The following is a 16,297-nucleotide window of genomic DNA, read 5'->3' as shown; positions in this document are numbered from 1 at the left end:
TTATCAATATTACTATATGACATACCTTCCATCTTCTTTGAAATGCTTCATTTGTCTCTCTTTGCACTGCGTTGGATATAACTGCAATGTCAGGAAAGTTAATTAATTTGTATCATAATAGTAATTGTTTAGAACAAGATCTGCCAGAAATGGATGAAAATTCCGTGCTGACATATGCACGGGATTTTTTTATACATGCGTTATCTATTTTCTACTAGCTATTTGCTTTCCGATTAGTTATCAATTTAAAAGTTTACCACTGGAAGTAGATTAGCCAATATTTTATGAAAATTATGATGCAATTTGACAAAAGAACAGGCTTTGTTTTTCGATGCTGACATAGAGCAGGTTGTTAGTTGATCAAGTAAACCCCCAGTCATAATAATTTTTCCAATATTGTATGTCAGGTTAGATAAAATTTTCTCAGATTGAGGAAGTAAAGGGCCATGATTTCTTTTCGTACCCTGTTACAAATACGATAATTCGTATTAAATGCTTATCAATTAGAAAGATGTGGATATTCCTTAATTATCATTATTATGTTATGATTGATTGACATATAATATTTCAGAAATTAAAATTAATACTGCATTGTTATTATGATACTAGATGTAGTAGTAGTTTCAAATCAAAGCTATAGCTACTCTTTGATTCTTCTATCATATTGAAGAATGCTCTTTCACTAAGAAATTATGAATAAATACCTACATAATGAAATTAAATTTATATAGTATTGTGTAGCAGCTTATATTCGCTAACCTTCATAAGTATAATTGGAGAACGGTATTCAACATCACGAAGCGAATTTTCACAAAAATCACTAATCATTCCTCCTAAAATTTCTACTGATTCTTGAACTGTTAAACTTATCTTCTCTTTTATGTTATCAATAGCATCAAGTCTATCATCTGGTGTCGGCATAGTTTGACAGCTATAAATTTTCAGAGAGATGAGCAAGATGACACCTAAAGAATTTAAATATGACTGAGACAAAGTGCATACCAAGTAATTTTCCATGAGATTGTAACAATAATACTTTATTATCGGCTTAAAACCAAACTTAAAATTAATTTAATGAATTTTCTAATCGACATTAAAATATTTTATGGCAATGAAATAGCATGTAATAAGAGTATAATCTAAAAGCAATATAAATATCGTTGCTAACGCAACAAATTAATGTTTCTTTCTTGCTACTAACGTACTGTCCACTGATGTTTCGTTGGAGTTAATATTTCATGTCAATAATAAAACAAATTAGAACGCTAAGGATTGAAACACTTATTGTAAAAATTGGTTCCATAGCCAATTTCAAGTTACTTAATGATTGAAGATTATACGGTATTGATGTAATGCAGCCTACATATAAGCAGTAATGCAATCATGAATTAGATGGTAAAAGTGGCTCGATTTATGAGAAATTAAGAGTGCTACCGAAGTGTTAAGGTATCCGTTCAATGAAGTGTAAAATTTACTGAAAGTGCACAATTGAATTGAAGGTTTAATTAATGAGGGATGTCACTTTGTTAACCTTATCGAATCATATTTACTGCTGCAACAGATATTTTTGTTTTGCAAATCTTTGCTGCTGGAGTTTTAACTTTTCAAGATGAAATATAGGTCTATTATTAAATAAGCAACTATCTTATCTAGGTCACAATAATAGGCTACGATATTGACTAACCTCACCAGCTGCACTTAACCAGGATTTATAGGAAAATCGTTTATGTAGCAGTTTCACCTTATTACTACTTGTAAGACAGTGTAATATTGTATTCTAAGTTGATGATATATTTAGTAATGTCTACCGTAGGTGTTGTGTTCAACATATGATAGATATTCTCGTTAGAGGCTTAAGTATTAAATATAGCTAGCTTAGTAACTGTAATCCTTTTGAAGAGAAGCGCTACAGTGCTCACACTAGAGCTTCACATGAAAGGTATAAACTATCCTGTATTTGAGATGATAATACTGAAATGTGTAGTAAGTAAGGTGCTGTCACAACCGAGATCGTAACACAAGAATTAAACGGGATTCTTTCCTCTAAAGTAGACTTAACTATCTAAGCAACTAACTCTAAGCACTCTTTAATCAACCAAACTTAGATTCGAGTCTTAGACGATAGATTACTCACGCTAAGGATCAAAACTTTATTCTAGAAGCTATTTTATTAAAATGTCCGATTGAACGCACAACTTACAATTACGACTAGCAACTGATAACCATCTGTCATCGACTAACGTAACTAACTCTCAATTAAGAACTTTGAGACTTTATATATCCTCACCAACTTCGTTGGTGCAAAAACAGTAATTAATTAATAACCCAGTCTACATACTTATTATAGCTAGAATCACAACACACTTTCTATGACATTTAATATTAGTTAATTAGTAGCTAGGTGTCAACATATGATTCATCACACAACAAAATTATAATATTGATGATGCATTAATTAATGAATGTCACAGGTGCTAAGACTGTAAAGGCGGAAAAGTATATAAGCGAGTAGTTTAGTATAGTAAGATAGTTCTTTCTCGTTAGAGCTCCTCAGCTAATCGATTACGTTGTATCTTCGTAAAGGAGGTTTTGTTCAATAAATCTTAATTTTTCTAAAGTTTTGAAGATTCTTGATCTATCTACCTCACACTACTATACCGGCATGCAACAATAAAAATTAACAAGAAACTGTATTCAAATTCGATTGCAAATTTCTGCACCTGTAACGTTAGCTTTGATCTTTCAATGTTATTTCTATCCAAAAAAAATTTTGCTGACGATATGAAAATCTCTTAAAGTGGTAGCTCAAAATGAGTTTAAAATAATTTAGTTTCCGCCTGGCAAGGAATCTAATGGTATGAAATATTATAAGAGGCTAGTTCTCTTGCTTAACTTTAACACTCAATTTAATATTTGCATAAATTAGCTTAATGATAAACTTGTGAAATTTACAGAAAAGAAACGGTACCCTGACGTACTTTTGAGCAGAATTAAGTATTAGCCGTACCTATGATTGTGTTTAATAAATTCATTGCAAATATTATTAAATCAAAGTGTTGGAAGCTTGCTACTGAGATGTTTGAATATCTTGCCAAATCTTGAAATCAAAATGATGTAAACAAGTTTGAGCCGACTTATATAGTTTTATGGTACAATATAGATGTCAATGAGGATAAGCTAAAGTAATGATAAGAAAAATTATGAAATGAAGTATACACTGCTATTATACCTTATACTATTAGTGTTTATTTGCCAGCCATCAAATCTATTGACAAGTAATACAATAATTTTTCTTTCATTGTAATCATACTTTTAATTGGTTAAGAAATTTATGCTATAATAGAAAGTAAATGGATATTTTCAAAGTAATTGCAAGACCATCGCGGGATCGATTCATTTCTGAGAAGAGAGACAGCTTAAGCTAAATGTTTGCAGGCGTTTCCAATTCGACAAAAGTTATTACTTATCAATTATTAGCAAACAACCTTCAAGCTTATGGTTGTTACGACTATATTATGGGCGTATACAGTATAAATTGTGGATAATAATTAATAATTAATAATTAATAATTAATAATTAGGCAATGACAATAGTTTAAAATTGCTATTGTAGTACATAGCACCATTCTGTGCGTATTATAATTATCAGTATTCTGAAATTAATATGATAAATCACAATTATTCCTATGATAATGTAAGAGTACTATTGAATAAATTTTGTTTTGCTTTAGGATCTTTAGATTATTGATATATTGTAGGCTTGTAGTTAAGAGGAAATTAATCAATAGTTATTCATAAGTCTTATTGCCTTAAGTGATCTTGAAAAGAGAGCACTTTTTAGTAAGAATTTCTCTAATTTTATCTCATTATTTCGATTATTTCATCTATAATATTTATACTAAATATTTAAATTAATATACAGATTGCATTCTCTTATTGTTTCCACTTTCCCATAGTTAAAGTTCAATAATATATTCAACTGGATTGTATTAAGCATTTCAGTAGCGTAAACAGAATATCAATAATATAATCGAAATGTTTACGACACCTTACATATACCTGATAGTCTAATCTTTCGCTGCAAAATATTAGTATTGATAGCATATTTCAATTATCAACAAAGTTTGAGAACCATTGTAAACAATGAAGGAAAGTGTATTGTTTAACATTTTATACTCTTTGCTATCGTTAGTTTGTGCATTGTATGTTAAGCTAAATATCTCAATTTGGATTTTAATTCGATTTCGTCCATTTGACTCTGCATTAAATTATAATCAATTCAAATATTTGACCGGCTACGATATATACTAGTGTCACAAAACAGCTTTGCAACAAGATAACGTAATCTACGATCAATAAGTCAATTCCTTGAACTACGTATCAAGGAACGATATCTGCACTATCACGAGCACTTTTGCTCTACTAGCAGACTACACAAAGACTTAAACGCCTCGTATTTTACGTTAAACACTAAGTTGGACAATTCTTCTTTATTTCACGATATACTGCATTTATATACTATTCCTCAATAGTTCATGAGTCATAGTTAATACAATTAACATTAGAATTATTTACTGAATTAGATATTAATTTTAGCTACTGCTCCCTTAATGCAGACAACAGTATTTACGAACATAGACATATAATGACTAATACAGAATAGTCAGATTACGATATGTCCTATCACGGAACATTTCCATGATAATTTACAGTCTACTATAAGTAAATTACAATCACAATGATTGGAACTGTAAGCAGATGATTTGCATTCCCTATTAGAACTATTAATTTCAGTATGTGTATAAGTGTCACTGTCATAAAAAGTCAGTGCTATATTAAAATACAGTATATCCAAATTAGAAGTTAACTAAATAAGGATAGTCTAATAGAATTATCCTAACATTGATATTTCTACTGTAATACAGTATATAACACTGTAACAACTAGAAAGTTAATAATCAAGTGTCGTAAATTAAAGGGTGTGAAATTTTGAGCTAATAATTGCTGCTTCAAGCCTTAGCTTTTGCATAATCAAAGAAAATGTATTACGTGCAGCTATTGTGTCTCTGAAGATACTATCTCCTGCTAGTTACACTGTGGACGATGATTCATAACCAAATAAGTAAATTACAGTATTTATCGAGATTTTTTATTACCATTAATAGTAATTTGGCACTATGTTGCTTATGCTTTAAAATATTCGAGCAGAGAATCTGTATATAATGAAAGTGACAGATTGTAAAAGCACTATTGCAAACTTGCCTAAACAGAGCTTGCAATTTTAATAAGCAGTCCAATATAAGTTATATTGTTTGTATATTAAGGTGCAACGTTATTACTAAATAATATTCTTTTGAAGGCACTTTCTTAAAATCTGAAGGTCCAAGGAGACAATAGGGATCCGCTGTACATGGTTTACTGTGCCTTGCAGAACAATTTATAACAGTGATTTATTACTTTATTGAAATGCGAATTTTCGAAAAAGCTAAGGCAAGTTTATTGAATATTAACTGAGAAATGATAAACAAATTCGTATTAAAATCGCTAAGTTATCCTGCTTCGCTTATTTAATCTCAGTGCTTTCAATTGGGTTGAGTTACTTCATTTCAAATTACTGTGTATTTATATATACGAAAAACATCAATCTTCTTTTTTAAATACAATAAATGCTTCAAATATTCAAACCAAATGGATATAGCTAGTAAATTTTATTAATTTAATATTCGCTAACAAATAAAGTGATCTAAACAGAAGACTGTTTAGTTACTTAAGTTCTTCAATACCTTTCTCTTATAATGTTTTAAGTTTTATAATTATTCATTAAATTAAGACTGAGAAAAACTATCTAATAAAAGATTATTATACATTGTAAATAAATAACATCGGTAATAATTTATAAGTGCAAATGCGATTGAGATTCATCATAAAGAAGGAAATTAGCTATTTCATTCATTTGGCATAAACTACCTATTGACTTCTGTCACAAAATAGCTTCGTGACAAAGATAACGTAAAACGAACCTCTAAATTACTGCAGTCTTCAGAATTCAGTATCCCTAAACTATCTCACAAGAATTTAGATACCTTGATTCAACGTTAAACAGCAATAGAATTCTTTTTTTGCAGCTACCTGCCGAGCTTAAATACTCTTCGGCAGCTGCTATCATGCATGAGTCATACCAGTTCATAAAATTTAGTTCGTATTGAATAGCTAAATTAATATAGAAATTATTCATAATCTTAGACATGTACTGAAGGATTCTAGATAATTAGATTACAGTATATCCATGCACAGAATTATTTATAGTATCATTGACAATTGAATATCTTGAGGATGTTAATCAAAAGCGTTAAAAGACATAAAACTATAATCAATTAATATTATTCGCCGTGTAAGAACTTGTACTACAGTGCAGCATAATTTACAGTAACAAAGTAATAACTAACGTAGTTCTTACCGCAAGTTATTATTAGTTGTTTCCATATATAAATGTTAACCAATAAATTTAGTCATTTAGTCTTCACGGTGGTTCTAACCGTGAAAAATTCTTATTTAATCAATAATATTAGTGAACACAGTATGCAGGTAAGTATGAAACTACCAAATTCTTACTCAGCAGTTTCATGCTATGGCTAAAAGGAATGATAAATAATAAATTGATCCAATTTAAAAATAGTTGCAATGTCTAGACAATTAATTAAAGACTTTAAGCTTCCGTATGCGCTCATCGTAATAAATAATAGTATCATTTAGTCGTACTGCATATTTACAATCCTTTAAGCTAAATTTTTATAATTACTAGTGCAAACTCCCATCGCTTTACTGACGGTTTACGATAATGTGCTCATTTAACATAGGTTCAGTAACTATCAGATCGCTGACTAACGAACATTATCCTCTTAGAAATACTTTTTGTAATATGATATATAGCAATCAAAAATAACCGGGACAGGGGAACTATAGTAGGGTAACACTACGAATTGCAAGAGAGCAATAGAACTAAGAGTACCTACTGATGTGTATCAATCACTTTTCAAATTTCGTTAAGTAACTTTCGTATTAGTATGTTTACCGAATAAGGATGGTTACTATATACAGTATAGAAATCAAAAGTAATAGGGACAGGGGAACTACATTAGGATAACACTACGAATTGCAAGAGAGCAATAGAACTAATAGTACCTACTGATGTGTATCAATCACTTCTACCTTCTCAATAATATTTACATAAATCCTAGAGATCATTCATTTCTATACCAATTCAAATTTCGTTAAGTAACTTTCATATTAGTAATCGGGACAGGGGAACTACAGTAGGATAACACTACGAATTGTAAGAGAGCAATAGAACTAATAGTACCTACTGATGTGTATCAATCACTTCTACCTTCTCAATAATATTTACATAAACCCTACAGATCATTCATTTCTATACCAATTCAAATTTCGTTAAGTAACTTTCGTATTAGTATGTTTACTGAATAAGGATGGTTACTATATACGGTATTAATGCTATGTTAAGGTTGGTGAGCGAAACTTTCAAATATACGTTTATGGTCAATTTGTTAATAAAATTAACAGATAGTATTATCATTGGATATTATATATATCCTAGTAACAGTAATATACTATGCTATATTAAGATTAGTTAATGGTCCAGAGCACATTATGATAACTAATGTACGGTGATGGACATACCAAGTTAAGATTAGCAGGTACTGTAAGATATCTACAGTGCGGTAGAATGTCCTTCGTACTGTGGTCAATTCTATACCAATCATTATAATGTGTCTAAGGATCGCTGTCGTATGCAAGCAAAGCTTGCTCTGTCGATAACAACCGTTATAAGAAAATGTAACAATCAAAATGGCTGTATAGAAAACTCAATAAAGATTCTATGTTTATTCAATTTTCATCAGAATATTACATGAAATCAAAATTTAAAGGCCCAGTGGCCACCCTTAGCGATATAACGAATACTATTTTAATAATCAGTACTCTGCAGAAATTACTACCTTAGAGCTATTCGTTTTACATGAAGAAATCTTGAGGTTAAAAGTACTGTAAGAATCTTATACTGACCTATTGAAATGAACCCATAATCAGAGTCATTTAACAGTAGTATAAATACCCCCGCGCTGCTCATTTCAAGGGAGGGTGGGTGGGATAATTATCAATACGAGTCTACTGCATATGTGCATAATTGCAACAAAAAACTTAAATGATAAAGACCAACCATAGCCTTCATCAATATTTCCCAAATTTTCATTCACATATTGTACTGGAACCTTATTGTGTAGCTCCAATTCCATACAGCTTAGTTTAATAGCATCTCATTTAGTGTTTTAAAATATAATTCGTAAACAAATTGAGCTATACGTTAATACAAATAGTGTAAGCTTTAAATTATATTATAGTTATTCTAATTAGTGCAATTTTTAAATTTCTACGTTTCGAATTTCAAACTGCATGTTATTTGGCTTTCAATAATTTTATGGTGTAGTTCATATTTCATTGTTTATTTACTCATCCCTGATAGATTTCCTTTGTCTTATGTATAATTGGTTTTACCCTATGGCTTTACAACAATTTGAACCCAAATAAAGCTGTAGGCAGACAATGTTAAAATAAAAGAAACTATGAAATGGTTGTTTACATGAGATATAATAATCGCTAAGTAGCAAATTAATATTTTAACATGACTGCGAGGTGAAAATTTACTGCTATGATGTGCTATAAGTGAGAATATTTCTTTTGCTTTGAAGCTATCAATTGTTAAGTCTGTATTTTACTATAGTTCAGATGATTTATAAGATATTAACGTTTATGCAATTTCCACTTCATTTCCGATATACTTTATAAAAGGAGTAGCTAAATATAAAAATTTTTCGACAATAGATATAGATCAACTATGTTACAGCTCAAATTTTATACAGCCGGAGTAATCATGGGTATGTTAGATTTAATTTATTTGTTTAAGTAGGACTACAGTAGCTTAATAGAGTATATAGAATGGTGTGATAATGTGATCTTCAAAACAATAAATCAAGAACTACAGTTTCTTGCAAATTTCACTTTATTACAGAAGTTAGGTTCGTCTAACTAGCAAGGACTAACGGACTATCTGACAATCTGACAATCTACTTATTATAGCAAAATTCACGATTTATATACGATTAGTTACAGAATGCCTTTACTGTAACTAATTTTATCTTTCCCATTAAGTCGCAAGATCAGATCTAAATTTACCATCGCGCAATCTATTCATAATTCGCGCGTCTATTTAAAGCATTACAATACAATACTTACAGTACTAACATACTTAGCGCAAATCTATTTATATCTCAGATCTTTATATAAACATCTTAATAGATTCGATACAATACGTACTGAAACATCTTCTACAAATAGACTCTTACACAATCTTACACTCTAGCTTACAAGTTAAGTTACTCTCGTACCGTCTTATAATAGTAATCTAGGCTATATTTGGGGCTGCACTACATATGGTTAATGTGGCTATGTCACGGTGCGAACTACCGTGAAGAAATAGATATCTAAATTTGGTTAATATAATATAGTGATATTATATTACAACTAGTTACTTACAATAGGAATTACTCTAATGTGACATTCATTAATTAATGCATCATCAATATTATAATTTTGTTGTGTGATGAATCATATGTTGACACCTAGCTACTAATTAACTAATATTAAATGTCATAGAAAGTGTGTTGTGATTCTAGCTATAATAAGTATGTAGACTGGGTTATTAATTAATTACTGTTTTTGCACCAACGAAGTTGGTGAGGATATATAAAGTCTCAAAGTTCTTAATTGAGAGTTAGTTACGTTAGTCGATGACAGATGGTTATCAGTTGCTAGTCGTAATTGTAAGTTGTGCGTTCAATCGGACATTTTAATAAAATAGCTTCTAGAATAAAGTTTTGGTCCTTAACGTGAGTAATCTATCGTCTAAGACTCGAATCTAAGTTTGGTTGATTAAAGAGTGCTTAGAGTTAGTTGCTTAGATAGTTAAGTCTACTTTAGAGGAAAGAATCCCGTTTAATTCTTGTGTTACAATCTCGGTTGTGACATCTAATTATAAATGTGTTACTGTAAATTTATTGCTGTGCTGTAATGTGTGCTGAAATGATTCTGTGAATGGACATATTGTAGTCCGACTGTGAAAAACTAGTTAGTAGATGTTCTCACCCAAGTATTTTTATAAGATGACTTGTGAATGTTAGCTGCTGTAGAAGGGTATATAAACCCGTCAGATAGTTGAATAAAGCAGTTCTCAATTGTATAGTTGTTTTAACGTAGAATCAAAGGCGTCTAAATTCTTGTGAGTAGGGATACTGAATCCCGGAGACTATAGAGATTTAGAGATTTGTTTTACGTTATCCTTGTCACGAAGTTGGTTTGTGACAGGCTATTATGGTGTAGGTTGAAATATTAAAGCTTTACCGTTTGCTGTCTTATTATGTGCTTACATTATTATCAGTCTTCAAAGGCAATATATCGATATCTGATATTAGTAAACTTATGCATCTTTCCCACTGATTAAATGCTTGTTCTATACGCGTATACGTTGAAGTTCAAAGTGATGATCTCTGATGATTATAGTAGTACAGTATCTAGCTAATAGGATGGAATGGCGTACTTGTACTGGTTCTAGTACGAAACTGGCATTCTCCAGTTAAGACCGTAACTAATAATTAAATATAAGATTACGTTAGCAGTCTCCCATATAAGAGTTAAAGTACTATTATCCGGTATACCTTAGCAAAGTTTTAAATCGAGCTTTATAGTCTCGAATTAATATGTGTACTATATTAACAGATTAGCGTAAACTTTTAAACTGGCTCATTCAAGGACATAATCGCAAACTCACAATGTGACTGTTCATACAAGCAATACTTAACACCATCATTCGAAAGTTACTTTAAATTAGCCTTTACTTTTATTATAATTATTAATCGAAATAATTCTTTGGTCGATATACGACGTTCAAAAATGCGCCAGTGATTAATTAATTATTGTATTGCTCAAGATCGATCTCAATTAATCAATTATCCATCTTTGACATTGTAGTTATCAATAAAGTAAATGGAAAGATCTCTTGGTTACCCTATATTATTTTCACGGTAAGATTACTGTAAAGAATTAAATGACTAAATTTAACAAATTTAATAACTTATATATGATGGATACAATCAATTACTTACAGCAGAAATCACAGTAGACATAATACATTAGAGTAAATTTTATGTCGTGCTGTTCAATAATTTTTATACACTATAGCAATAAATTGTAGCACAAGATCTTTTGAATATAATTCTGACTAATGGCGGACTCTAGGTGAATTGAGATAATTTTGTGAATGGATATATTGTATTCCGATTATGTAAAATTTATCTGTAGATGTCTATACCCATAATCATGATTGTAAGATGATCGACTAATGTTAGTTGCTGCCAAAGGGTATATAAGCTCGATAGATAATAGAATTAAGTCAGTCTTCTAGTTTTATCTAGCTTTATAACCTAGGAGCAACGTCGTCTAAGTTCTTTCAAGTTGTCAAGGGATACTAAATGCCGGAGACTTAAGAAATTTAGAGATTTATTTTTGCATAATCTTATCATAAAGCCGTTTTGTGACAATTATTTACTCAAGTTTACCGCAGTGCTAGGTCCCATTTCATATAATTGTTCGTATTATAATAATTCAACGTTTTCAACCCTAATAGAATACTAGGCTTTGTCTAAAACTGATAATGATAACCGCTTAATTCATAGAATTGCCGAAAGCAAGTTCACAACTTAGAAGCTACTAATGGATCATACGAGTTATGTACTGATACTGTTCTTGTGGTCATAATATTAAATTATACTGATTAAAATATATTTGATATTTAGTAATTAGAATCATTCTGTATTATTCTATTGTATCCTGTTTCAAGAAATAATGGATTCATTCGAATCTATGACCAGATTCCTATAGGAAGCTAATATTACAGGACTTACCTATTTATCCAATAAAAAGGGTGTTGTAACTAATGTTTACTGTACACTAACTGACAATGTGAACTAATTGACTGCTTATTCTTAATGCCACTTCCGCGATACCCAACGGGTTTGGCTAGTAGCCCTTAATCATTGTAATTAAATCTGTTCATGGTCGATCAGTCCTACTAAAGGTTACTAGAAGTATTCGTATCTCCTAATAGTTGTATTGGTTCCAGTATTTTGAAATTTTAGACTTAAAAATCATAAGATTTTATCTAAAATTTGATGTTAGTTTGGATTTCATACTTATATGAAACGCTTAATATGCCAGCAACTGTACGTTTATTTTTGCATAACTGAATAGTACTACTAGCATATATTAAAATACGCAAGATTTTAGATGAAGTCGAGAATAATCACAGGCATTAATAGTGATAAGTAGAAACGATCAAAATTTTCGACTGCCGAAGAAATTCAGCTCTAAGTATCTAGCCTTTACACCTATGTTAACAAATTTCTAAGAATTATGAATGATTTGATGCACATTTCTAGGTAAAATCAATTATTATATAAAAAGATCAAATCTATTGCTTCGCCTTATTATAGCAGCGAATGTGAATAAATTAATATAAGTTTGAACAATAATTAAAACTGAATGCAGCAAACTCATTACAAGTATTATGATAACCCGGAAGCTGCAGTTTACAAAGAAGTATAAGCTGGTGCTAATGACGAAAGCTAAGAATAAATCAAGTTATTTAAGACCAATGATGCTTAATTTCTTATTATTTAAAATCAGTAGACAATTTATGGTCTACTATAGTATGCCTATTCGAAACAGTTATCACCTGCAAGTATCATGATGGTTCACCAATTTAATATTTGCAGGCATAAGAGTACTACATTTTTCCAATTTTATATTTTTTTAACTCCTCCAATTCATTGAACAAGTAATTCGCATAGTTTGTTGTTAAAAGCAAGGTATTCTTTAAATCAGGGCATCTGTTGTCGGCATTATTAATCACATTACCGTTTGAATTCTGATATTGCAATTTATAGCAATAATTTCCAGTTTGGTGATGCTAAAAAATAGTTATCATATGATTACTATTACAGCAATTTATAGTATATTAGCTAACTAGCAAGTCATAGCAAATGCAAATTATTTTAATTTCAACTTCCGATATGATTAATGTTTAACAATTTTATCGGTTATACCATGAGTTTGCCACTAATTTTGCGGTTAAACAGATTGGACTTTGATTATTATCTATCACACTAAATACCTGAAATTGGTGTAATAGGCGCCTTGCAATATATTCGTGACATCGGTAAGGATACAACTATATCCCAGTACAAAGAAGAAATTTATTACACAGCCGAAAGCTAATCAAAGAAAAGTTCAGAACATATAGTAGAGTTTACTAAAATATGCAGTATTCAATACACGACACTGGTGTTCATCAATTTATACTCACTATACATTTTACAATGAATTGATTAGGCACACATATTAAAATAAGCTTACGTATTCCAATAAAATAACTTACAAATTTGATTAAACCTATGTAAAAATCATAGAAAGCGCTCTTTAGTTCTGTGCCATTAAGCTTGCAATTCCTTGATCGACTAAATGATTCTGATTTCTTTACCAATTTATCTAGTATACCATTTTTTGAAAGTGTTGCAGCAACATTATAGGTGATGTTACGCAAGAATTCTTCATACAGGCCAACGTTCCAATAAATTTGGGGGGCTACCTAGTTGTAGTTTAGCCGATAGTCAATGTTATTAAAATATAATAAGCTTAATAAAAGTAATTTCAAAGCTTTTTTTGAGCATAGAAACAACTGGACTAAATTATACACTTATTTATATGTAATTTACTTTTACTTCGTAAAGCATTATATAATTTTATTTTAATTTGATAAAGCAGACTCCTTCACTAATAATAAATACGGATTAAAATATCTATACTTAGGGTTTTTAAATAATTTTAATTCATTTCGTTTAAAATGCGCACAATTACGCAAGACAGAATCTCTAAAGTATTCATTATTTATTTCCGCATTTGCTATATAACAAAGCCTGCAATTATTTAATATTCGGAATGCATTTCGTAACGCTAACTAAGTGGCAGAGTATTAACTGTATTATAAGAATATTTTGATCATAAGCTTGTGTAATGTAACTTAGAATTGTGATTGTAGACTGTTAGCCATGTGTAGTATAATGTACGGTAGATATTTATCCTAAGAGATATTTGGTAGCTGTAACTATAGACTGTAGTGGTAGAGACTCTATGCTAGAGTACACATGACTATATACAGTAAGCTGTTGAGTTACTAATATGGCTATAGGTAAAAATAGAACTGTAAATCATATATTAGGATACGGTTAATTCATTGTACTTTGGCTGGTGTGAATAATGTCTACGTAAGTACTGTAGTCTTATCCATATTGGATTAATGATGGTCCGCAGTAGAATAGTCTTACTAAGAATAATTTAACAATGTGTAAAATAAGGTAAAAGATTGCCATGCGGATTATAGCTGCGAATGCTACGGAAAGTATAAAAGCATGCAACTTTAGATTATTCTGTTAGTTCGTTCTAGATGTCTTTAGAAGTAGTATTCGGCTAGAGTAGAGCTGTGTAGTTAATCTTTGTATAAGATTCAATAAAAGCCCTTATTTTTCTAAAATTTAGAATTTCGTGATTGGTATATATCACAACTTGTTAATGAGCTCTATTTTTATTTCGTACCTTTGTCTAACTGTAATATTTTTAATCTGAATATAATTCCATTTGATTATTTAATTTCGTTTGCTTGCTTTCATTACTGGTTACCAAGCAACTATAATATCTATCTTTAATCATTTACATAATTTGCTGTCACAGTAATATAAATCTATTTATGCTACTAATGATGGATCTTATTGTAGATGAATAATCTTAAACTTTAATTCCCCAGGCTTTGTTGGAATTAATTATGACCCGAGTACGTAGGCTTATTATTATAGACTGTCACTTTTTATAACTAATCATAATTCATGGGTTTCTTGTACGATTTATATTTACTACATATAGCTAGGCAAAAACTAAATTTAAGTCTTGGCTGCTTTATCGCAATCGTAAAAAGTTATCGCTACAAATAGCTTGGTACATTTACCATCTCCCTTGGCAAGGCAGAAATTCCGAACGTCACACGCTCTACGTAACCATAGTCGCATTCAATTTGGCCTAAGCGTTTTTGCAATTTGGTGACTTTATCGCGGATGCATTCAGATAACCGATTTTCGAACACGTTTGCGTTGCAAAATTGATCCGGCAAATGATCAAAAGCATGATCATGAGCCTCAGTCCATAAACACGAGTATCCAATGATCGTTAATAAGAATATATCTGAAAAATTAAAGATTAATTCGAGGTGTTGTTATTCGATGATTGCCTATAGTGATATTGAAAAGGCCATTATATTCATCTTAAAAGCTATCTTTGATAGCCATGGTGACTAGATTTATGGTATTAATTGGCAATATTTTAAGGCTAATCATTAATATGTTTACTAATATGCTTCAGTTTGATGATACCGATTTGTTTGATAGCGATATAAGTGCATCGAATTAATACTTGATTGTAATTATGCAATATTTTAAATGTTAATGAAAACAATTAAATAATCTAAGCTTGAAAGCGAACTTGGAAATTTCTGATTACTTATACATGAAAATATTATTGCAATTTAAGACATCTTTTATTACAGTAGCTTTGCTGTAAGACGATCTACTAGGCTAAGTATGAACAGAAAACAACATAATTTCAATATTGATATTATAACCATCACTATAGTTTTATGATTGTTCATTAAGGAAGCGATAAATTTCTCATTGGCAATTTTACTGTGCCTAAGCGATGCTAATTTATCTTTTAGAAAGATTAGTCATACCTGACTCAATTATTTTCATCATTCAAGCAAGTATCTTTCATTCATTAATGTGCAATATTATCTGTTTTGAATAAATTTTAAAGTACCTCCACTAAATAAAAAAAATTGGCTTTATAGAACCACAGTAATTTAAATATGCACTGATAAGTGTTTTCTCAGGGCACTCGTATCTCCTCCATAACATAACTGCACCAGGTATACACCTTAAAGCTGAGATAAGAATCAGCCAGCTTTAAAACTGATAGTTTGACCGATTTTTGTCAGCAGAATATATCGTTTGTCATTAAATTTTTACCTGTTAAATTTGTAAAAATTACTGTCTTTCACCGTACGCATA

The 16,297-nt window shown here is 30.3% G+C and overlaps 2 protein-coding genes across 2 annotated transcripts in view; both read right to left on the bottom strand.

The window, feature by feature from the left end:
* The window catches only part of TRIADDRAFT_60732 (uncharacterized protein), a gene marked incomplete at both ends in the record, with an annotated part of 1,233 nt that extends 312 nt beyond the window's left edge, over positions 1–921 (bottom strand). The window contains 3 exons of the mRNA XM_002116662.1: positions 26–81; positions 258–464; positions 760–921. Coding sequence (XP_002116698.1) covers positions 26–81; positions 258–464; positions 760–921 — 425 coding nt within the window. The remainder of the gene's footprint in view (positions 1–25; positions 82–257; positions 465–759) is intronic.
* An 11,991-nt stretch (positions 922–12,912) lies between these two features.
* Positions 12,913–15,979, bottom strand: TRIADDRAFT_60731 (uncharacterized protein; the record flags this gene model as incomplete). Its single annotated transcript, XM_002116661.1, has 5 exons — positions 12,913–13,095; positions 13,300–13,356; positions 13,564–13,773; positions 15,184–15,416; positions 15,961–15,979. 5 exons carry the CDS (start codon positions 15,977–15,979, stop codon positions 12,913–12,915), a joined length of 702 nt encoding a protein of 233 aa, XP_002116697.1.
* Positions 15,980–16,297: the final 318 nt, after the last annotated feature.

This window comes from Trichoplax adhaerens, genomic scaffold, assembly GCF_000150275.1.
Source record: "Trichoplax adhaerens TRIADscaffold_17 genomic scaffold, whole genome shotgun sequence".
NCBI lineage: Eukaryota > Metazoa > Placozoa > Uniplacotomia > Trichoplacea > Trichoplacidae > Trichoplax > Trichoplax adhaerens.
The sequence above is the reverse complement of the archived record's forward strand: the minus strand, read 5'-3'. Positions and strand labels throughout refer to the sequence as shown.